This window comes from Pelophylax lessonae (genome assembly GCF_965119305.1).
Source record: "Pelophylax lessonae genome assembly, chromosome: 5".
Taxonomy (NCBI): domain Eukaryota; kingdom Metazoa; phylum Chordata; class Amphibia; order Anura; family Ranidae; genus Pelophylax; species Pelophylax lessonae.
The window spans coordinates 414,769,648-414,793,986 of NC_138772.1; the positions used below are offsets into that span (position 1 = coordinate 414,769,648).

At 43.8% G+C, this 24,339-nt stretch overlaps 1 protein-coding gene across 13 annotated transcripts in view; it reads left to right on the forward strand.

Moving 5' to 3' along the window:
- The window catches only part of DTNA (dystrobrevin alpha), a 366,042-nt gene that overhangs the window by 336,095 nt on the left and 5,608 nt on the right, over positions 1-24,339 (forward strand). For 6 of the 13 annotated variants that reach the window (XM_082258701.1, XM_082258699.1, XM_082258692.1 and 3 more), the window contains 5 exons: positions 3,365-3,385; positions 13,473-13,630; positions 15,504-15,598; positions 21,531-21,699; positions 22,046-22,172. In XM_082258701.1, the coding sequence (XP_082114827.1) occupies positions 3,365-3,385; positions 13,473-13,630; positions 15,504-15,598; positions 21,531-21,699; positions 22,046-22,172 (570 nt within the window). Of the gene's footprint in view, positions 1-3,364; positions 3,386-13,472; positions 13,633-15,503; positions 15,599-21,530; positions 21,700-22,045; positions 22,173-23,973; positions 24,022-24,339 lie in introns of all 13 variants that reach the window. The other 7 variants (XM_082258697.1, XM_082258693.1, XM_082258703.1 and 4 more) reach the window with 5 other exon arrangements.

The following is a 24,339-nucleotide window of genomic DNA, read 5'->3' on the forward strand; positions in this document are numbered from 1 at the left end:
TGCCTTCGTTGGGGCACCCCGGATGTGGATCTGTTGGCATCTCGGCTCAACAGGAAGGTGCGGAGGTTTGTAGCTCGCTCCCGCGATCCTCTAGCAGACGCCGCAGACGCACTGGTCGCCCCGTGGGGGCAGTATCAGCTACTGTATGCCTTCCCTCCTCTCAAGTTGCTGCCGAAACTTCTTCGCAGGATAGAGGTGGAGGGAGTTCCAGTTATCCTGGTAGCTCCGGACTGGCCTCGTCGGGCTTGGTACGCCGACCTGGTCAGGCTGGTCGCAGACGTTCCTTGGCGACTTCCTCTCAGGGAGGATCTGCTGTCGCAGGGAACGATCTTCCATCCTGCTTTACGATCGCTGGCTTTAACGGCCTGGCTATTGAGACCCAGGTGCTGAAGGACAAAGGGTTGTCAGCTTCAGTTATTCCTACTCTAATTAAAGCAAGGAAAGCGACTTCCAGAAAAGTCTATCATCGCACATGGAAGTCTTACATCGCGTGGTGTGAATCCCTTGGGTTCCCTCCACATTCTTACTCGGTGGCCCGAATATTGGCTTTTCTGCAAAAGGGGGTTGAGCAGAAACTGTCCTTGAGCACCATCAAGGGTCAGGTTTCAGCGTTAGCAATCTTCTTTCAGAGGCCTCTGGCTACTCATTCCTTGATGCGGAGTTTCATCCAGGGGGTGCGGCACCTGGCTCCGCCGTTGCGCGCACCCTTGCCGCCCTGGGATCTTAATTTGGTGCTGTCGGTTCTTCAGAAACCTCCCTTTGAAAATATCAGGGAGATTCCCTTGCTTACTTTATCCCAGAAGGTGGCCTTCTTGGTGGCTATCACTTCTGCACGCAGGGTGTCAGAACTGGCTGCATTATCCTGTCGTTCCCCATATCTGGTGGTTCATAGCGATAAGGTGGTTCTTCGTCCGAATCCATCCTTCCTTCCTAAGGTGGTTTCAGATTTCCATCTAAATGAAGATATTGTGTTAGCTTCCCTGTGTCCTAAGCCCAGTCATCCTCTGGAGTTTGCGTTACACTCCTTGGATGTAGTTCGGGCGATCAGGGTATACTTGAATACTACGGACTCGTTTCGTAAGACGGATTCACTTTTTGTGATCACGGATGGCCCTAAGAAGGGGTTGCCTGCATCTGCCGCGACTATCTCCAAATGGATCAGACAGACGGTGGTACAGGCTTATTCTATTAAGGGTCGGGAGCCTCTGTTCCCTGTTAAGGCGCACTCCACTCGGGCGCTTGGTGCTTCCTGGGCCTTTCGCCATGAGGCGTCAGTGCTTCAGGTTTGCAAGGCGGCTACATGGTCGTCGGTGCATACCTTTGCAAAATTTTATAAAGTTGATGTGATGGCATCGGCGGATGCCTCTTTTGGCCGCAAGGTTCTGCAGGCCGCTGTTTGAGGAGACCGTTGGTCTACCTCGAGGGTTTTTTTTTTCTGTTGGGTTTTCAGTTGAGTCTCATCCTTTTGTCCGATGAGCCTTTAAGACTTCTAGTTGGCACTGGTTGGGCCTTCTGGATTGGATTTTGATTTCCGTTATCCCACCCCTCATTTGTGGCACTGCTTTGGGACGTCCCAATTGATATTAATCAAGAGGACTGCGTCTGTCAATGAGCGACAGAGAAAATTGGATTTTTGTAAGAACTTACCGTAAAATCCTTTTCTTTTCTCTTAAGCTCATTGACAGACGCAGTACCCGCCCCTCTATTTTGAGTTGGGTTGGGTTAAATTCTCTGACACTGCTTTGTGACATAACTAACATCCTGTAGCAGAGAGAGAGAGGATATACCCTCTGGGACTGCCCCTAAGGTGGGGCCAGAACGTTTTTCTTCTGCCTAGTGTCCTACTCCTGTAGAGGGCAGTATAACCCAATTGATATTAATCAAGAGGACTGCGTCTGTCAATGAGCTTAAGAGAAAAGGATTTTACGGTAAGTTCTTACAAAAATCCAGTTTTCGTCTCCAAATACAGAAAGGTTTCTTCACAGTAAGAGCTGTGAAAATGTGGAATAGACTCCTTCCAGAAGGGGTTCTGGCTAGCTCAGTAGATTGCTTTAAAAAAGGCCTGGATTCTTTCCTAGGTGAACATAATATAAATGGGTACTAAAATTTATAGGGATATTCACAGAGTCCATCCTCACACTGTAAAGAGACATTGTGATATAAAGGGGACTGCATTGTAAAGGGGCACTAAAAATGACATTGTCCCTTTACAATGCAGTCCCCTTTATATCACAGCCCCCAATCACTGTGCTCCTTGCAGTCATGCCCCCCACCCTCATACTTTTTTTTTCTCTAATCACAGTGCCCCCTTTTACTCTCTGCCTCCCTTGCACAGTTCTACCTTTGGCGAGGCAGAGGCAGGATTCATCAAATGTTTCCTCTGCAGGGTCTCCCACCCCACCAATGATGTCATCCTATCAGCAGGGCAGGAGAAGCTGCACATCTGGATCACATTAACAAGCGGGTAATCGCTTGTTAATATGAAAAGACTCCCGCTTTCTGTTCAGATCTCCAACTCCTCCCGGCCCCTGCTCTGCTGATAGAATGATATCAGTGACGGGTGAGCCAGGAGAGGAGATGCAAGCATGGCCACATAGCAGGAGGTGAGCAGTGACCGCAGTCTGTGTGAGGCCTTTCTGGACTGCAGTCGCCGCTTACCTCACGCTGTGCCACCCTGTCATCAACAGGCCACGGACCAGTACCGGTTCACAGCCCAAGATATTTTCTTCTCAATAGCTGTGAAAATACCCAAACAGCAGCTACATATGAATTGATGCAGCTGCTTTTCAGCCGATAATTTTCCTCCCAACTCCTTTTGATTTACCACTCAAGAGTATTTGGGCAGGAGGCAACCGACAGGACCACCCACTGAGCAAAATGCATACAGTGTATATACAACTCATGGTAGCCTCTGTGTATGCAGAATGCTATTGTGTACATTTGTTTGGTTTTGTAAGAGGTTTTGAATAATTTTCATAACCCTTTGGGTGGCAATCGGTGCTAATATTGGGCCCCTTGACAGCAACATTAAAGTCATTGTCTTGGTTATTTCCAGAGTAATACAGTTCCAGCCCGAGACACCAATTCCAGAGATGTGTTAATTCAGAAAAAGGAAAACTGCATCAACTCTGTATCTTGGTATTGCACTATAATAGGGCAGTGGTATTTTAGGAAGGAGAGACCATCAGACTACCAAAGAAGACTTTATTTGTGGAAAAACCATGCAGAATGCAACTCTAAATGATTTCAGTGTTTGCACATATGCTGTTCAAAATAAAGAATGTTGCTGTTTCTCAAAGCTGTCAGCTGTTCTAGTGTGCCTTTCCTTTGTAAATGTATGTTCTGTTGCATGAAAATTTTACAGGAACAAGAAATGGGACAGGCTGTAAGTCTTTTGTTCATCATTGTCAGTGAGTGCACGCATTGGAGTGTGGGCATGAGATAACCTAACAGACAACCATACTGACCTTTTTATAAAATGTAAATTGGCATAAAAAAAAGAAAAAAAATTCTTAGATAATCTGTTTTGGTCTTAATAGTACTTGTTTCTTTGTGTGCTGTTATGAGTTTGCTTAACTGCACAGATGCAAAATTGTATACACTTTAGCCAAGCATGAATTAAGGATATAACAGTATTGTCTTATTAATCTACGTCGCTAGCCTGTGAGGGTCTAGGGAGCGAGCGCGCGCCGCCGGAGGCGCGCTCCCACGTGGTCACGGACCCCCCCCCCCCCTGCGCCTGTGACCGGTCACTCTGCGATCGCCGCTGCAGAGGGAGAAAGTCAGGCGGCTAGTGTAAACAAGCCGCCTGTCATTCTCCCCTGTGTAGAAACTGTGATCACACGGTTCTACTATGTAGAACCGTTGATCACTGTTTCTACAGCTCAACAGACAGCCAATCACAGTTAGAATCACGCCCCTAGGGACACACACAGCCCCTCCCTCTCAAATAAAGTTAACCCCTTCACTACCAGTGTAATTTTGCAGTAACAGTGCATATGTATAGCACTGATTACTGCAGTAATGTCACTGGTAACCCCAAAAGTGTCAAAAATGTGAGTCAAGGGTCCGATCTGTCCACCGCAATGTCGCAGTACCGCAAAAAAATCGCAGATCGCCGCCATTACGCGTTAAAAAAAAAACAACAAAAATGACAAAAATCTTTCCCTTTTGTTAGTAAACGTGATAACTTTTGCGCAAACCAATCAAAATACTCTTTTTGCGATTTTTACCAAACATAGGTAGCATAAAACAAATTGGCCGAAAATGTTAAATTTTGATTTTTACATTTTTATTGGGGAATTTCATATAAAAAAATGTGAAAAATATTGTTATTTTTGCAAAATTGACGCTCTTTTTTTGTTTATAGCGCATGATCAAAAAAATCGCACAGGTGATCAAATACCACCAAAAGAAAGCTCTGTTTGTGGGAAAAGAAGGACGTCAAATTCGTTTAGGTACAGCGTCGCACGACCGCGCAATTGTCCGTTAAAGTCACGCAGTGCCGAATCGCAAAATACCCCCTGGTCAGGAAGGGGGTAAAATCTTCCGGGGCTTAAGTGGTTAACTGCAGACTTCCAGCTTTAAAGTGACAGCTCTTTGGATTTTATATAGAGAGTTGACAGCAACAGATTCCAAATGCAAATAGCACACTTGAATGATCTCTGGACCTTTTATCTGCTCCTTGTAAATGGGATAATGAGGGAACAACACACACCTGGCCATGGAACAGCTGAGCAGCCAATTGTCCCATTGCTTTTGGTCCCTTAAAAAGTGGGAGGCACATATACAAACTGTTGTAATTCCTACACCGTTCACCTGATTTGGATGTAAATACCCTCAAATTAAAGCTGAAAGTCTGCAGTTAAAGCACATCTTGTTTGTTTCATTTCAAATCCATTGTGGTGGTGTATAAAGCCAAAAATATTAGAATTGTGTCGATGTCCCAATATTTATGGACCTGACTGTAATAAATGCATATTTCTCTTTCGTTCATTGACGGACACAGCTCCTGATCCTTCTCAACCATTAGGTTATACTGCCCCCTACAGGAGTAGTACATTAGGCAGGAAAAAGCTTGACTATGCCTATGGGGAGTCCCAGGGGGTATAAACCCACTCAGCTATAGGCATAGTTTTTTTCTGCCTAGTCAGGAGTAAGGACCTAGTTCCTTGCTGGGACCATTTTTATTTAAAAATTTTTTTTTTCCTATTTTGTTCCTGTGAGAACTACAATCAAGTGCTGGACTGGGCAGTGAACTGGATAATGTAGATCCTCAGGGTTATCCCAGTCTGGCCAGTGAGTGCGTGCAGACCTCGGCTCTGCACTAGGTTGGCCATGACATAGCCCCACTGGACAAGGGCTGGTCTGCGAGTTAAAGATCTTGTGAGGACACATATGAACTGACTTCGGCCTGAGTTGAAGCGTTTCCTTCTGGCCGACATCACCCACATTACGATGGAGCGGTGTTATGTCTGGAGCGGTGCCCACCCTGTTCCTGGTGTGGTAAGTAGCTGTCCCCCCACTACCCCTGGAGGGTTTTGGATTGGACGTGGCCCCCTCCCTGGGATGGTTGGACCCCCAGGTTCCCCTCCCTTCCCCCTAGCCCCTCTAAAATTTCGGTCACTGTGGGTCTTTCAGCCCCCCAACCCCCCCCCCCCCCCCCCCGGGTGAGGTGATGGGCTGGCTTTGCCACATGCTTTTAAGGGGGCTGGCTGGAGTTGCTGCTGACCTGGCTGTTGGCCAGGTTTTCCTGTTTTGCAACAGGGGGTTAGGGCATCCTCGGGGTCAGTGACTAGGGTAGGGATGTCCTCTGGGCTCCCTGCATCGGTTGTTGGGCTGGGGGAGCGAATGTTTTAACTATCTGCAGATACTCGCCTCATGCGGCCGAAGACGGACAAAAATTGAGGCCGCGGCTTTGCATCCTACTCGTCGGAACGAGGTGGCCCCTGTGAGGATGACTGAAGCCACTGCCTCCCGTTAGGGCATCCGCCTTACCCTCCACTTCCCCTGGGTGGTCGGCTCCACTGGGGCTCACGTCCTGGCAGCCGGGCGCCCTCAAAATTTTGGCTGTAGCCTACTAGGCCATGCGGCCGAGTCGGGGGCGCCGTAGTTGGGGGGCGGCCCCAGTGGGTGTAACTGAAGCCCCCACTCTTCCTTTGGGCATCTCCCGGGCTGAGGATTAGTGCAATTGCATCTGGACCCCCACAAAAATTTAGGTCGCGACTTGCGGCCTGCTGAACCATATGGTCAGCTTAGCACCTCCCTTGGACTGGTTGGCACTGTGGGGGTGCTTCATTTTTACTGATAGTCTTTCCACCATTATTGTGTGGGGCACCTGGCTTGTTTTAGTGAGGGTACCCTGCCTGCGCTTCCACGTCACGGCGGGTGCCCCCCCCCCCTTTAAGGGGGCTATGTCCAATTATGTCCTTTATGGAGGGCTCAGAGGGCGACCCCCCCCCCCCCCTGTTTTTTACACCGCCCAATAGGTGGTCAATTTGTGGACCCTTGGCTGGCGTCCCCTTTGCGGGATCACAGTCGGCAGCCTACCCTGATTGTTTGTGGGGTGAGCTCAGTATATAGCGACACTACTAGGTTTGTGTCCATGCACCCTGAGCACTCAGATAGCTGAGCTTAAATAGGCGCTGGTGGATGCAATGTTTGTGTAAGCTCGTTAAACTTTAAAAATGGAGGTTGCGGCTAAAGCCACGTCGGAGGCACCGGTTCCTTTTGGCACTCACAGGCCCTCCAAAGCTGCAAGGGTGTTCCTCTTTCCACTTACCTTAACAACATTGTCACAAACAGTGGGGTTGTCCACAACACAGTGGTTGCTAGGCATTTTTTGCTTGCAGTATTCTTATGAGGATGTACTGCGTAAAAAGGTGGACGGTCCCACCTGTAGTGGACTCGCCGGTTTCCAGGTCAAATTGAGTTACCTTCATCCTTGTTGAGGAGTCCCTCGCCTTTACAGGTCCAGCTAATAAGAGGGCGAAGGCTCTTGCCCGCCATATGTGCACTTTGGCTGGTTCGGCAATTAGGCCGGTAGTTACTATTGCCCTGGTGTCACGAACTCTGACCGTGTGGGCTAAGCTTTTACGCCTGGACCTGGAGGGAGAATAGTTTCTCCCTGTCTTTGCGAAGGTGGCAGACCCGTTGGTCCAGGGTCTACAGTTTGTCTGTGATGCCTCTTTGGATGCGGTTCCTTTGATTCTAGGCTGTCTGTATCAGCAGCGGTACTTAAGCGTATTTTCTGGCTGAAATGCTGGTCTGCGGACTAGACTTCTAAGAAGGCCTCACCTGATCTCCCTGTTGTAGGGGGTCGTCTGTTTGTAGCTTGCTTGGATGACATTACTACGGGTCTCACAGTGGGAAGAGTATTCTTCTTCTGCAGGGTACCAAGGGCAAGGACCCCCGTCATAGATGTGGGCCATTCTCCTCGGCTCTTAAGCGCCATCTTCGTATCTCAGGATTTCAAAATTAGGGATCAAAAGTCAGAGCCTCCACCAGAGGTTCCAAGAGGACCTGGTCTGGCAAGCCATAAACGGGCTCTTCCAGACCTGCGGAAAAGGCTGCCTCTGCATGAAGGGGCGCCCTCACCCGTATCTGGGGTGGGGGGGATGTCTTCGCTGGTTTCCGGATCCACGGACCTCCCCTGGTACAGGTCAAATGGGTCCACAAAGTTATTTGGTCAGGCTACAAGATCGAGTTTGGTCTTGTCCCCCCGGAAAGGTTTTTTCCCTTCCAACCTGCACTTGTCCCCAGATCACTTACAGGATCTCTTTGGGGCAGTACAAGACTTGTTATTCCAAGGGGTGATTGCTCCAGTTCTGACTTTGGAACATTTTCATGTTTTTTTTATTTAAATCTCTTTACAGTCCCCAGGAAGGAAGGCAAGGTACGTCCAATTCTGGACCTCAAGGTGCTAAGCTGCTTTTTGCGAGTACAGAAGTTCCTCATGGAGTCTATTCAGATGGTTTTGGCATCCCTACATCAGGGGGATTTCTTCTCGCTTCTTTCAACATCAAGGATCCCTACCTGCACACTCTAATAGTTGCTGGTCGTCAGCGCTTCCTCCGTTTTGCCGTGGACGAGGAGCATTATCCGTTTGTGCCACTGACATTTGGTCTCACCTCTGCACCTTGGGTCTTCACAGGAGTGTTGGCCCGGTGCTGGCATCTTTTTTGAGTTAGTGGGTGATCACGGTACTGGGGTAGCTGGATGATCTTCTTCTGCGAGCGGAGTCTCTGGCTGCTTTGATGGACTACTGGAGATTGCTCTGCGAACTCTGAGGGAGTTCGGTTGGATCCTGAACATTCAGGAGTCTGCTTTGGTTCTGTCCACAGAAAAAAATGGCCTATCTGGGTCTGACTCTGGACTTGGCCTTAGCCAGAGTGTTTCTTCCTCTGGAAAAACTCCAGAAATTGCAGTAGGCAATTATGCTTCTGTTGTTCAGCAGACAGTCATCTCTCCGGTCTTGCATGCATGTGCTGGGCCTGATGGTGTCCACCCTTGAGGCGGTCTGTTTGCACAGTTCCACACAAGATCTCTGCTAAAGAGATTCTGGTGAAATCGGTCAAGAATCCACGATCTCGAGAGTTTGCTTTGCTTTCTGGCACTTCGACAGGGAAAATTCTTCTCCTCCTGTACTGGACGGTTGTCTCCACAGATGCCAGCCTATCTGGGTGGGAAGGCGTCTTCAGCACAGACGTGCTCAGGGGGTTTGGATTCTGGCAGAGCCCAGACTGCCGCTTAGTGTACTGGAACTCTGAGCGATCAGACTTTGTCTGGCTCATTGGACAATCGTCTTCGGGGGGTCTGGTATAAATTCATTCAGACAATGCCACGCCTGTGGTCTATGTCAATTACTGAGGGGGCACAAGAAGTGTCCTGGTGGCTCGTTAAATAGCCATCATTCTAAGGTGGGCTGACTGATTCGTTCCAGCCCTCTTAAACTTCTGCCACGATTCCTGTGCAGGATTCAGGCAGAAGGAATTTCAGTGATTCTAGTGGCTCCAGACTGGTCTTGCCGGTCTTGGTATGCCAATCTGGTACGACTGGTCACTGATGCTCCTTGGGGACTTCCTCTCAGGGAGGATCTGCTGCTTCAAGGACCAGTCTTCCATCCTGCCTTACAGTCGCTGGCTTTAACGGCTTGGCTGTTGAACGCCAGGTGCTGAAGGGTGGAGGTTTGTTTGAATCGGTGATTCCTACATTGGTAAAAGCTTGGAAATCTGCCTCTAGGAAGATCTACCATTTTACATTGAAGACGTACGTTGCATGATGTGGGTCTCCTCCTCGGTGGATCGGATCTTAACCTTCCATCAACGGGGGTTAAACAAAAATTGGCCTTGAGTACCATTTAAGGGCCAGGTATCAGGTTTTGGCAGATTTTTTTTCCAACGACCTTTGGCTACACACTCCCTGGTGCATACCTTTTTCTTCACGGTGTCCGACATTTGGTTCCTTCAGTGCGGCCTCCGTTGCCACCCTGGAATCCTAATGTGGTGCTTTCAGCTCTACTAAAGCTTCTCTTTGAAAGTATTCGGGAAGTTTCCCTGCTTACGCTGCTCCAGAAGGTGGCCTTCTTTGGTGGCTATAATCTCTGCATGCAGGGTGTTGGCACTGACGGCGTTATCCTGTCGTTCACCTAATGGTGCTTAACAAGGATAAGGTGGTGCTTTGCCTCTGTCCGTCATTCCTTCCTAAGGTGGTCCCTGTCTTTTGAATGAAGACATTGTGTTGCCTTCCCTGTGTCCCAGGCCTAAACATCTGAAGGAAATTGCCTTGCATTTCTTGGATGCGATCAGTGCAATTAGGGTGTACCTGGCAGCTACAGAGTCTGTTAGGAAGTCAGACTCTCTATTTGTGCTCATGGACGGACCTCACAAAGGGTTGTCCGCTTCTTCTGCAACAATTTCCAGATGGATCAGACAGACGGTAGTTCAGGCCTTCAGGCCTATTTCATCAGGGGTCAGGTTCATCCTTTCCCTGTTTTGTTGCACTTTACTAGGGTGCTTAGTGTCTCCTGGGCTTCCCTGATCATTAGTGCACACTTTTACAAAGTTTTTTGTAAAGTGGTTGTGTTGACACCTGCGAATGCTTCTTTGGCCGCAAGGTTTTGCTGGCTGCTTTTTAGAGTACCTGGTCCTCTTTGAGGGTGTATTGTTTTTCAGGTGAGCTCCAGTTGTTTATGGTTGAGCTCTATGTTAGCTGGTTGGCTATGGTTAGCCGTGGGAATTGTTTACTGATGTTTTCCCACCCCGCATGTTTAACACTGCTTTGGGACGTCCCAATAGTTAATAAGAATCAGGAGCTGTGTCCGTCAATGAACGAAAAAGAAAGTGGGTTTTTTGACTTACCGTAAAATCCATTTCTCCGATGTTCATTGACGGATACTGCACCCACCCCTCTGGGGAGTTGGCTTTCTTCTGACACTGCTTGTAACAAAACTGAGTGCCTATAGCTGAGAGTGGGTGTATACCCCCTGGGACTGCCCATAGGCATAGTAAAGCTTTTTCCTGCCTAGTGTCCCAACTCCTGTAGGGGGCAGTATAACCCAATGGTTAAGAATCAGGAGCTGTGTCCGTCAATGAACATCAGAGAAATGGATTTTACGGTAAGTCAAAAATCCCACTTTTTATACCTGCAAAAAAAAGTTCATTTATTATCTTTTTTGTAAAGGTGAACTTGTCCATTAAATAAGGGTTTCACAGCTACCGCCGGCGTTGGCCACTTGGATGGAAATAGTAATTGGACAAGTAGTGAAGCCACTGATAAGGGGACATTGGGAGGTGTGCATGTGACTCCTTCGCTCTGCATAAAGAGAGACATTCAGCTCTTCTCACTATTCATGCTTGGAACACATGGGCAGACTAAGATTCCAGGAGGCAGTTAGATTGTGCCTGCACATTCAACTTGCCTACAATGCCACTGGCCATCTTTACACTATTATTTATTCACTAACCTATTATGTATTCATTAAGCTATTATTTATTATTCTACCTTGCATTCCAAAAACAGTCAGACCTCATATGAGCAAGTATTTTAGAATCCAGAAAAGCTTCTGATACTGCATGTTTGTGTTAGCTGTGTGTACATGCATAGTTTTATGAAGGTAAAGATGCCATGTATGGTTTTTGTTTTCTATGACACCAGTTAAAGTTTTGATTTCTAAGCTTAGCATGACAGCGAAACTGGTTATGGAAGTAATCCCCAGGTTGCATTGTTTTGCCTTGTGATTTTCCATGACTTTCATTGTTAACCACTAACCAAGTCAGGGGAGACTAAGTTGACATTTCTTTGCACTAGTTCCGTTAACATTTGTGCAGATAGAGTGCTGGACAGCTCACACACTCTCAGCTAAGCAATGCAGGTTATTTTACATCTTACATTGATCCTTATTAATTTTTTTTCATATTTTGCACAATAATTGTTGTAAAAAGATGTTCTTTATTATCTCGCAATAGCAAATATTGTCATTGAAAAATGTAGTAAATTGTTCAGTAAAGTGGTGCAAAAAAAAAAAATGTGATTGTCAAAGCACAAACCTATTGCAACCAATCAAAGCTCATTTTTTGATTGGTCAGACTACAGTAAACAGGAATGTGATCAATTTCTGTGGTTTTAATTACTTTAAATACCACATCATCATTGCTTTGAGCACTGCTTTGCTGGTTAAAAACTTAGAATTTGGTACCATTAAAAATCACTTTTCCTTTCTGTAGCGGCCGCCCCCATTGAAAGAGGGGTTTCGCCGCCAGAGATGTTCTCTTCCCCCTAGTGGGAGGGATGCTGTAGAGTAGAGCAGGAACCGCTCTTACCAGAGCTAGGGATTTAGCGATCCAAGCCGAAGGGAGATAGAGCTGGTATAGCCTTCTCTCACAACATGAGATGAAACTCTATGTTGTGAGTCTAAGCAAGAACTGTTTATTAAATTCCAAGACATACAGTTTTACACACAGTTATGGGACACTCCCCTTAGCCAGAGGGGAAAGGGGACAAGGAACAACCAATGGAAACTGAACATTTGTACATTGAAACAGGCTACAGATAACCTAATGAGCTTATGGTAAACAGGCAGTCTCTCCATACACACCCCCCTGCGGAGAGATGTCTCCAGTCCAGACAGTTGTCTATGTGTCATGAATCCACACAATTAGACAAAGAAACAGGAGGGAGAGGGGGATGGGGGGAGAAGGGCTGTAGCATTACATTACATTAACTCAATGCCATAAGTCATGCCATATTCAGCTGTTCAGAAGATGCATAAAGGGAACATAAAATGCAATAAAAGGCAATGTCCCAAACTCATAGGAAAATTACACGAAGGGGTTTACAATCCAGGGACAGGGTGATCCGTCACACATAGTGACGGTTAGTACCGTCACACTTTCTATACGAAAACGACTTTTAAGGGCATAGAAAACTTCAAAGCAAGAATTTAGGAGCTTATGTACTGATCTATGCATTATCCTCAATGGGGGACATTTATCAGTTGTGTTGCACGCAGCAAGGCAATGCTAAACAGGTGTAGTGCAACAGATTCACTGTGAGGTTACAACTTGATTCATAAATGTCCCCCTTGCTGTTTTAATAGAGAACTGTGATGGAATAAAACCTGCCCCTTGCTACTTCTTAACTGTACCCCTGTTTAGAGTGGTGATAGAAGTTTGGGAGCTTCCATCTCTGACTATTTTGAGAAGTTGGTAGTCTTTCTCATCCTCTGGAGCTAGTCCGTAACCCACAAGAAGAACATTTCTGACCTAACTGGTCCCAGGCTTGTTATAGGTCAGTGAAAAAGAAGTAAACCAACCTACTGGAGAGAGATGGCAGATATGGAATCAGCAAAAAGTCAACAAAGCCAGCTTGTATATTTCTATCATGAATGGTTTACTTTACTCTACTCTGAGAAAAATACCCCATTGTTTGTATGTTTTTTTTTTTTTTTTGTGCAAACCTAATAAAAAAAAAAAACAATGTTCAAATCCCGCATGTTCACAACTACAAAGATTAAACTGTGCTGTAATAATAATGTATCAGTGTTTTCCCTGACTGCTGTGGGTAGGGGAATCACCCAGCATTATCCCGATTGGATTGACCTTTCCTGAAAGGATTGTTATCGGCCATAATTATATGTGATGGAGCCCCCTGTCTCTTTATTATCCATCTTATAAGCAGTTCATTTAGTGATACAGAATAGTGTTTTATAGCAATCCTAAAGAGGCTGCCAAATGTCATATGCATAAAATTCACCCCAATGTTTTGGCAAGCATTATTGTTACCCACATTACTCAATGTAGAGCCAGAGAGTGCAAGACCCCTGTGTTTTTGGGCCCCATAGCAGCTGCATGGCCTACTGTTGCTATAATTACCTTGATGTTACGCTTAATGTTTAATATTATTCTGTTTACATAAATAATAATTATATTTACTGCATTTAATGATTATCCTGCTGACTCTGATTTACTTTTCAGACTCAGGGGGCAGGTTCTCCTCGTTCTTCTCCCAGTCACACCATCAGCCGGCCTATCCCAATGCCTATTAGATCCGCATCTGCCTGTTCCACTCCGACTCACACTCCTCAGGACTCTCTAACTGGTGTTGGCGGTGACGTGCAGGAAGCATTTGCACAGGGTATGGATAACCAATGATCACTGCTTAGAAATTGGCGCATGTAATATTGTATATGCTATAGATCTGTTGCTTGTGGGTTTCTATTTTGTTTTTGTTTTTTTGGGAGTAATGTTCTGATTTCTAACTAGTCGGCTTTAAAATTAATAATTTCTAAAATCTTTATTTTGCAGCTTACTTAGGGTTTATTTGATTTTTGTGCTGCAGTGATTTGTGACATCAAAATATCCCTAAAGTGAAACTTAACCCAAAAAGGGAAGTTCCACTTGTCTGCCTCCACCCATTTCCTCTTTAAGTTTTGCCACTTCTTTTATTCTTGGGGGAGCAGGTACCTGGTTTTCCCATGCAATTGGAGTGGAAGTTTGCCCCCTCCCCCAATCTTCTTCCCCTACAGCCTTATGGAATAGGTCACAGGGGCCCAGAAAGCTGCAGGACCATTCACAAAGTGAAGCACAGCTTGCGCATATGCACTCCCTGCAGTAAGGCAACACATGTTATTGCAACACAAAGATTTAAATGGGCCCTTTAAAATTCCATACATTTGACAGAGGTTTTAACCTTTGTTTGCTCAATCCAAAACAAAAGAAAATTGTTTGGGATAGACTTCCAATTTAGGTTGAACATTGTTGTATCAATGTATAAACAATATATTATTATAATGTAGTTTTCAGGTAAGGCAAAATATAATTAAAGTTATAGATCTACAACTTTAATAAATACATTTTTAAATGGTGACCTGCGTGTGTATATGTGTATATATATATATATATATATATAGAACATTAGCATGCTTAAAAGTACAGACTTAAATTCAGAATTTACTGGGTTAGACTGTACAAACAAGAATGTAATGTTAAGAGTGAGCTAATTTCAGCAGTTAGATGATTAGAGTATATATTTTAAACACCATAAGTACACTTTTACCCAAAAGTATTGGGACACCTGCCTTTACACACACATGAACTTTAATGGCATCCCAGTCTTAGTCCATAGGGTTCAATATTGAGTTGGCCCACCCTTTGCAGTCACAACAGCTTCAACTCTTCTGGGAAGGCTGTCCACAAGGTTTTAGGAGTGTGTCTATGGGAATGTTTTTTTTTTTTGTAAATTCTTTATTTAGTGAAACATGAAGGCATACAATAAGGCATCAAAAGGTACAAAGAAGAAACAGTGGTCTAGTAACAAAGTACACTATGGGAATGTTTGACCATTCTTCCAGAAGCACACATGTCTCATGTGGACGAGAAGGCTTTGCTCGCGGTCTCTGCTCTAATTCATCCCAAAGGTGTTTATCAGGTTGAGGTCAGCACTCTGTGCAGGTCAGTCAAGTTTCTACACCCCAAAGTCACTCATTTTATGTTTTTATGGACACCTTTGGGATGAATTAGCAGAGACTGCAAGCCAGGACTTCTAGTCCACATCGGTGCCTTCTGGAAGAATAGTCAAGCTATCTCATAGACCCGCTTCTTAACCTTGTGGACAGCCTTCCCAGAAGAGTTGAAGCCGTTATAGCTGCAAAGGATGGGCCAACTCAATATTGAAACCTATGAAATAAGTATGAGATGCCATTAAAGTTCATGTGCGTGTAAAGGTAGGCATCACAATACTTTCGGTAATATAGTGTATATTGATTTCCTATATTGGATTGCAAGTGTGGCACTTTCTTTTAGGTTCATCACGGTAAATGGCTGACTCCTCTGTTGTGTTTATTGTAATAGATCTGTCCAGCTAGTTGACATCATAGTAGTTCAGACTTCCCTGACCAGTCTGAATTTATCTTCAGATGTAACAAAATTGATATGATATACAAATCATTAGGAAATGTAAATGTAAGCTGCTTTGGGTCACATTGCCTGATGCTATTACTTTGATCTGGCAGGTGCAAGAAGAAATCTGAGGAATGACTTGTTAGTGGCAGCGGACTCCATAACTAATACCATGTCTTCTCTGGTGAAGGAGCTGAAATCGGGTGAGATGTCTCTACAACCTGATGTTTTGTAACAGTCTTTAATTGAATAGATTTAAAAGTGGAAATTCTATTTGCTGTCATTACCACTTAGTATGGATGGGGGTAAGGGGGAGTCCTCCATATCTAAATAATGGAAACTCCACCATAAGGGGTTATATACGATGGCCTTTATTTGCCTTTGAACTGCTGTTCTTTCCCTCAAAACCAATGTAAATTCAAAAATGAAACTGTGGCTGGAAGCAACTCAAGGGCAAAGCAATGCAATTCAGAAGAAGCGGAAAGTATGTTGCATTTTAACATTCTTCTGAGTCTAATGCCTGTGCACTTGGGCCTTTTATGCTGACATTTTTTAACTGCATAACCATGCTCTGGTATAAGTCTTCCCAGAGTTCTCATCACTTGGATTTAGTACAGTTAATGCGCACCTCAATAATTTTCGTGTGTTCAAGCTATGCAACAAAACTTTAGCAAGCAAAATGTTTTCTAAAGGATAAGTTCACCTTTGGGGACATGTTCTAGTTCTATTATAGTTCTTAGGGAGGAACATGTAACAAATTCCAACTCCTGCAACATTTCGTCGCCCCCCCCCCCCCCCCCCCATTATTACAGCGGGTAAACAATCTTCTCCCTATACCCACTGTCACAATTTGAACAAAAATTGCGTCTTACTGTCATTGTGTAAATACCTACCCATATGAAGTACGAGCAAACAAATTCACTGACAGACTGCAGGAGATTGCATCTGTGACCTTCTGATCATCGGTACAATGCTTTACAGGATTCTATAAAAAAAATGCAAAAAAAAAATGTTCATGTATTATTCTTTATTATTCTTATTATATTTATTATTTCTGAAAGGTAAACTTATCCTTGCAATGAGGCCACGAGCCTGATAACCAGTGAAATATGTATATTCTATTGTTAGGTGACACTATGTTGCAGGTAAGGAGTGTTCATGCTGACTATTGAGTAATCACAGGCCTCAGAAGTGGATAGGCAGTGACAGGTATGAACCAAGAAGATGGTTTAAGGTACTAACCTTCATCAGTCTTTCTTGGGCTAAAAAAGAAAAAAGTTCCATTTCTATTCATGAACATATTCAAATAACTTTTTTTTTTTCTTTTAAGTCTAGCACTCTTCTGTTTGATTATGGTCTTTAGATCTGTATAATGCAGACAGAAAGCATTAATGTACACAGGTTTGCTAGAGCACAAAGGGTCAACATACAAAATGTTTGATGAGTGTAAGCAAATGTGGTGCAGGCTTTAAAAGCACTGCCTAAATACAGAGTTCAAAGGCATACAAAAGAAATACCATCACAGAGCACTTTATATTTCTCCATAAATGTGGTAGCAACACGATTTCACCTTAAATATGCTATTGTGAAAGTGCATTAAGAATTACAGTACAACTGTTGAATGCACTGAAGGGTTACACTGAATGCTGTTCAGTGTAACCCTGTCGCTGCTAGGCCCTGTGCTCCAAATTTGAAACTCAGCTGGCCAGAACATTTTTTTTGCAATTTTTTTTTTATTTTTCCCCTACAGCTTTCAGAGTTTGTGAAACTACCCCCCCCCCCCGCCCCATTTCAACTATACATTTTCTGAACGCACATGACCCCTAGAATGAAAAAAATGTGCTACTGATTTTTTTAGGATTCGCAATAGTTGCACAAATGTTTATAAAATCACCATGTTCACTAAAAATACATTAATTATTGTTGGACACAAATGCAACATAATTTACAAAATTCCAACTAAATTCCTACTAAGGCCTCGTTCACATGTGACATACTAAAGTGTATGCCTGTCAAGGGCTTTGTTTATCCGCACAGGGAGGCACAGGTGCTCCATGCATTCCTGTGCATTCAGTCCCATTCATGTTAGTTGTCATACAGTGGATGCACAGGCACCACCGCTGCTCCCAATCAGACATCCGTGTGCGTGCACGGCCCCAAGCAGACAGTGTGGGCTTAGGGACATGTACATGGACCCACACGCATGTCAAATTGGGAGCAGTGACTGTGTTCGTGCAGTTGCTACATTCCAATTGACATCAATATGATTGCGTGCACAGGGATGCATGGAACACCTGTGCATCCCCATGTGGGTAAATACATCCTCCTTTTTTTTTTTTTTTTTTTTACAATTTTTTATTTTTATTATTTTTTTTTTTTTTTGGAGGAGGGGAGGGGTGTGAGATTTGTTGGCACTGATCCTGACACGGACCTCCCTAGTGATCCCAGTAGCAGCTGCAGCCGGCGGGATAGGAATGGCGGAAAGGGGAGGGAGGGGGCTCCTGTGATCAGTGAGGGTGGTCCACTGCATGGGGGGGGGTCAGAACAGGAGGGGGATATATTTGGTATTTTATTTTTCTGTGGCTCCCCTGTAGTACCTAAGCCGGCAGAATGGGAGGAGAAGCCCAGCAGCAGCATGGAAACCACAGAAGATCCGTGTTGCACGGAGGGATTAGTGATGGGGGAGGGGTGTTGTAGGGATCGGTGAATTGGAAAAGAATAGTGGCAGGGGGTCATTTTAACTGACTGCAGTGCAGCGGGGAAGCAGGAGGAAAAAGGTTAGAGAAGGAGTGGTGGCGGCACATTTTAGGTGAATAGCTCTGATCAGTGGATTGACAACAGCTAATCACAGGTGCTGGTTTGTTCATCAGAGTCTGCTGAACAGTTTTGCTCTAAGCTTATAGCAGAATGCTTATAGCAGAATGAGGAATATGAGGTCCTTACGGCGTATGGGCCTGGCCAGCGGGAAGCAGTTTTATAGGGCCGTACGTCATACATACTTAAAGGATAAAACATTTAACCATTGCTTACATATCCGTATCTGCTGTGCATAATGCTTCAAGTGAATGCACATGCTCTAAAAATCCATAGTAGGAAAATTACATTTCAGGAAGGTCCTTCTTGGGCGTGGAAAGACTTTTTTCTGACCTTATTTTTTCCATCTTCGCTGAACTCTACCACATTACAGCTCACCTGATTCAGGAACTGGAATCAGCATCTATAATCTAATGGAAAGCAAATGAGATGACTTTGGTTTGTACAATATTGCAATATGATGCTTGGAATAAAAAAAAAAAACACAGTGCCTGATAAAACTGGTGACAAAATCATTGGACACATTGTAAAATAAGGCCAGAGCATGACTCAGGTTGTTTAGTTTAGCAAAAGAAAACTGGACAAGGCTGGCAGCACTCCATCCACAAAAATGATATGTATTGTCATTCCACAAGAGGACTTCAGAGCTGAGTGGTTTTCTTACATATTAACAGGTATTGTTCTGTGTATTTATAAAATATGCCACGTTAAATGCAAAATAAAAATCAATCTGTTCTAGTTCTTCAAAGCATATACTGTATAAACATGCACCTACTATATATCACAAGTTGCAATAATACATAATGTGTACCACATAAATGAAATAAAACAAACTGTATCATATTAGTATAAAATTCAAAAACACAATAAGAAATTACCAAATGTGAACATAGAAAATCAAAAATGTAAGGCCATATATTGCAAACAAATGTCAGTGTCCATAAATTGCATTTTCTAATGCTCTTGTGCAATATGTGAAGTCATAAATATATACACTGATGAAAAAAGGATTGTGACCTCCACCTTTTCCAGTGAACACACGCTCACCTTCTTAGATAGACTATTGTATCAAAATGTTATGCAGAGCATGTCTCCTTTAATACAAGGGCATGGCTAACTCCATAGACAAATTCAGCTCACTCTATGCAGAGCTCTCCAAACATGATGATGAACTCAAGAAAGATAAAAGGAAATCATAGTGCTCCCTATAAATAAAATGTGACGATTGGTGTTGGCGCTACCTTTATGAATACCCCAAAAAACGTGAGTGGGGATGAAAGGGTGTAAAAACCCACATATGGTGAAATGTGCCAAATGGTGTAATAAATGATAGTCAGAAATGCCAGTCTGGGTGTTTATTTACAAATTAAATAATAATAGTGCTGGAAGTAAAACACGTGAGTGTAATAAACTCACTACCATGCATAGGGTGAAAAAGGATTGGTGATTAATAAATAAAACATGCCACACAAAGTGTGATGATAAACTGAAAAAACTCCAGTTGACGTCATTGTGACGAAACGCGTAGGGCGGAGTCTCCGACGTCATACGTCACTTCCGGTTGTCGGCCGTGGAACGCGGAAGCATCCCGGCGCACACTGTACTCTGATCTCGATCATCTTAAGAGTGAGTTATCTACACCTTGCTTTATGCTATGTATGATTTGACTATTCACTATGGGGTTTCTTCTTATATGAGCATCTAGGCCTCCCGCCAGCGGCCATTGTTTGCATCATTTTCCGAAAGGGAACCCCTCATCATCATACAGGTTGTATTCCGAAGAAACGCCACCTAGTGGCCACTACGGATTTTGCACATCAAGTTTTTTCAGTTTATCATCACACTTTGTGTGGCACGTTTTATTTATTAATCACCAATCCTTTTTCACCCTATGCATGGTAGTGAGTTTATTACACTCACGTGTTTTACTTCCAGCACTATTATTATTTAATTTGTAAATAAACACCCAGACTGGCATTTCTGACTATGATTTATTACACCATTTGGCACATTTCACCATATGTGGGTTTTTACACCCTTTCATCCCCACTCACGTTTTTTGGGGTATTCATAAAGGTAGCGCCAACACCAATCGTCACATTTTATTTATCACTTTCACCTTGATCTAAAGGTTTGATTGGGGCAGCTTACACCTTACTATTTTATTTATTCGTTTTGCTTTTTTTCCACCCCCCTTTTTTTCATATTTTGAAATCCGTAGCGCTGGTCACCCCTCTTCATCATAGTGCTCCCTATGACATCCAATAACTTGATTGCTAAAGACGAAAGTTAGACTCACGTGTTTTAAAATAATCGGGCTCATCCAGTGACTGCACTGGTGCAGTGCAAACGCTCACTGCTTACAGGGACACACTGGGGTTAATTTACTAAAAATGGAGAGTGCAAAAGTGATGCAGCTCTGCATAGAAACCAGTCAGCTTGTCAAAGCTTAATTGAACAAGCTGACTTTTGAAGCTGATCGGCTACCATGAAGGTAAGGATACTATTTTGCCACAGAAATAGAAATATAAACTTCAGGCTGAAAAACCTCCTACTGAAAATAATAGAAGTTTCCTTTAACTTCCCCCAGACCTCCAAGTCCAGAATTTAGTTCCATCACAACCCTTGGGCTCCTAAATCTTTTGTGTCTGTAAGCAAGTCTACCTCACAATGGGGTAACTGTGAGCCTTTGTGGCCACCTAGACTAAAAACATCCCGGCTGTGTGGGTAAAGGACAATATGCCCAAGGGCTAAAGGCTAGAAATTAATTTTCTAATTCTTCCCTGCTTTATGTTGTCCAACCTACCAACATCTCTGCAAAGACTAAGCGACTTTTCCACTGCTCTGGCACAACTCTCTCCTCTCTGTTAACTTTCCCCAGTTACAACCACTCTGCTGGTGTGTAGATTGTTGTCCTGTGATCAGGAACATCTCAGTGCATGGTGAGGTGAGTAGGATTATAGACTGTTGTCACAGCATCCTTTTAGGCAAGAAGCAGCCTTACTTAGAAAAAATGGAAGTGTCTGTAAAATGACTTGTAGAGCAGTTAGCCAGTCACATAAGCAGGAAATAAAATATCTCTGAGAGTTTTGTACATATTGTACACCTCAAGTTGCCATATGGTAAAGAAGTGACTTAAAATTTTGGCAGTTTGAGAAACTTGCAACAGCTGCAGAAATGGAAGTCTTTTTTGAAAATGTTCAGTTACAAAATGATTTGTGTATTTTAGAAATATATATGATTATAATGTTTTAGCAAATGAGTTTTACTTTCAATGTCTTCCCTTGGAAATATTAAAATGTATTTTTTCAACTTTTCTAGATGTGGGGAATGAGGGAGAAAGCAGTGTGGAGACAGACTATGGAAGGGTTCACTTTGATGATCTGGTTCCATCACCAACTTCAGAGAAAGCCTTTCTTGCCCAGATCCACGCCAGAAAACCAGCATACAACCATAATAATTCTGCTACTGGCAACATTCGCGCTGACATGTATGTATGCTTATGAGCCATAATGCTTATTTATGAGCAAAATTTTACGTATGTATTTTTATGTATATTTCAGTCATATAAGGCTTCAGAAACACTAAACAAATGCATTGCATGGACTAACTAAGGGTGTCTCCCACTTTTTCCTATTGCTGTAAAAGGAGAGGTATTTTTGAAACATTACCTAGTACAGACCCCATACAAGAGGATAGATGTGGCGCCCCATAGAGATAATGCAACAGTTCGATACCTGCATGTTAAATACTCTGAGCTGCCTGATATTTATTTATAGTTGCCTTTATAACATAGCTGTATTAGAGTCTTTCTGAGTCCTTGTGCCTCTTTGAAGGGGGACTGAAGACCCATATAACAGGCAGGATGATGAAACCTATGAGAATGACTCTGTACGCCAACTAGAAAATGAGCTGAAAATGGAGGAGTATCTGAAACAGAAGTTACAGGATGAAGCTTACCAGGTAAAGAATTAGATCCCACCCATTGGCCTGGTAGACTATATAGTCTTTACCCTGAAACGAATACACACTGAACCTCATTTCTTAAAGTGTCCATGTGCACAGCCCTCTAGAAAATAATTAATTCAGCTCTGCCCCGGAGGAGTGACAGTTGGAAAATGAAAGGGAGAATTTGGGGACTTTAAGCAATAATGACACAGATTACCTCAGACGCTTTGATACTTAAAGCGGAACTAAACCCATCAATTTGACGGGTTCAAAAAACTGTTTTGGATTGGATGGATTGCTAACTGTCATTTTGCTTGTGCTTTCAACCAAACTGTCCAAACATCAAATTGCTGGTGGCATAAATGATCACATGTGCAGCACCATGGCAGTTGAAAACCAAACTGAGGTTAAGATGGCAGCTTCCTTGTGTAGCAATACTCCCATGGGAGCTGCTGTGTGTGGGTTCCCCTGGCTTACCATTAGCAACAACAGAACAGTCTGGCATTTTTCCAAGTGTTTTACCTCAGACAAGAAGCAGTCCAGTATCTTTGGTTTTAAGGTTTTATTTGGAACTTGGATAGGAGAAGGGAATGAGTGGGATATTCCAACTTTAAGAACTATGCACAATAGGCTGGGACAACTTGAATAGAGCTGAATAGCGCTGATTACCACTGTGTAACGCTGAATAGAGCTAGTCATGGCAAGGCCGCTGCTTCACTTTGTCCCCGGCTGTGAATTAGGTAATAGAGCTTCCTGAGGTAAACTGCATCCTGAGGTAAGCTGTACTCTGAGATAGACTGTACTGCTGAATAACTTCAGGGCCCTTCCTGGCACCCCCGTTTGTCCCTAATCTTCAGGGTTAACTACTTGCCACCCCCTTTCCTGTAACACTCTGTGTGCGCTCTCTCCTTGATCCCCTGACTTCTCTGGAGTGGTCTCCTCTCCTAGGCAGACCCTTGAGCAGATCCCTTGGTACTCACGATACTGTTTTTCCCAAAGTCTTTTGCCCAACAGCTCCACTGTTCAGCACACTGAATCCTCTGCAGCCCAGCACCACACCTGGTTCAACAGGCTGACTGCCTGAACCACCTTCCTCACGACAGCAGGAGGAGAGACAGCTGTCCACTTCCTCCTGGGAAAATGCCCACCCACTGAATCGGCTATAAACCCTGGTGTGCTACTGGTTAGGTTTCCTCCACTGGCCAACAAGCTCCCTTATTGGATACAGTGGGAAGACTCCGTTAGACCCAATAAATCACACCTGGAAACATGTGACAGGCTAAACTAAAAGATCAGGCTCTCCTGATAAGCAGAAGAGAGCCACCAAATGCGTTTTACTAGCACCTATCTAGGAGGGTGCTACACTTGCCTGAAAAGGATAGGAGGGTTTAGTTCCGCTTTAAGGCCTATCCTTTTTTGGGACATTATGGACAAATACTACAGTAGATTTGACCCTGCATAGAGGACTGAAAATGTCTGGGCGGAGCATTGTATTTCACTTTTCAGCAACATTCTAGAATGCTATTGTTATGACTGCGACTAATAATAATCTTGACAGTACAAAGGAATATATGCCCCCCATCAAAACATCCAACAATTTGTTTGTCAACTAATGGTTTCTGTAGTCAGAAAATGCTGTAGATAGGCTCTTTTGTGAAAACAGGATTGGGGTCCTAGAGGTGTTACCCTTAACAGTCAGGTGGCAAAAAGTTATTTCATTTGACTACTATAAGCAACACCCATTCTTCCCTTGATTGTCCCACCGTATTTAAGGGAAACAAATGGATAGTAACGCTGTACTGTTTTCCACTTGCAGGTCAGTTTGCAAGGCTGAATGCATTGTTCTTTTACCTTCCCCTCTTAAGTAAGTATTTCACATCAGGGCATTTTTATAAATGTATTAAAACTATCATGTTGGTGCATAAACCCAGGGTGACTTCATTTTAAGTGTGGGGGTTGGTTATTCTCTAACCGGTAAATGCACATGCTCCTGTCCCATGAAGGTAATTTTTTTATTTACAGTAATGGTAAAGTTTAATAGAAGGCCAGAAAAAAAGATTCCTTCTATTTTTATCACCAGCCTTTGGTTGCCTTTTTGCACAGATGTTTTCACATCTTATACGATATGCTTTTCACAGCTGTGGATGTATAAAGTGCAGGCGTACACTTGCTGTTTTTTGTC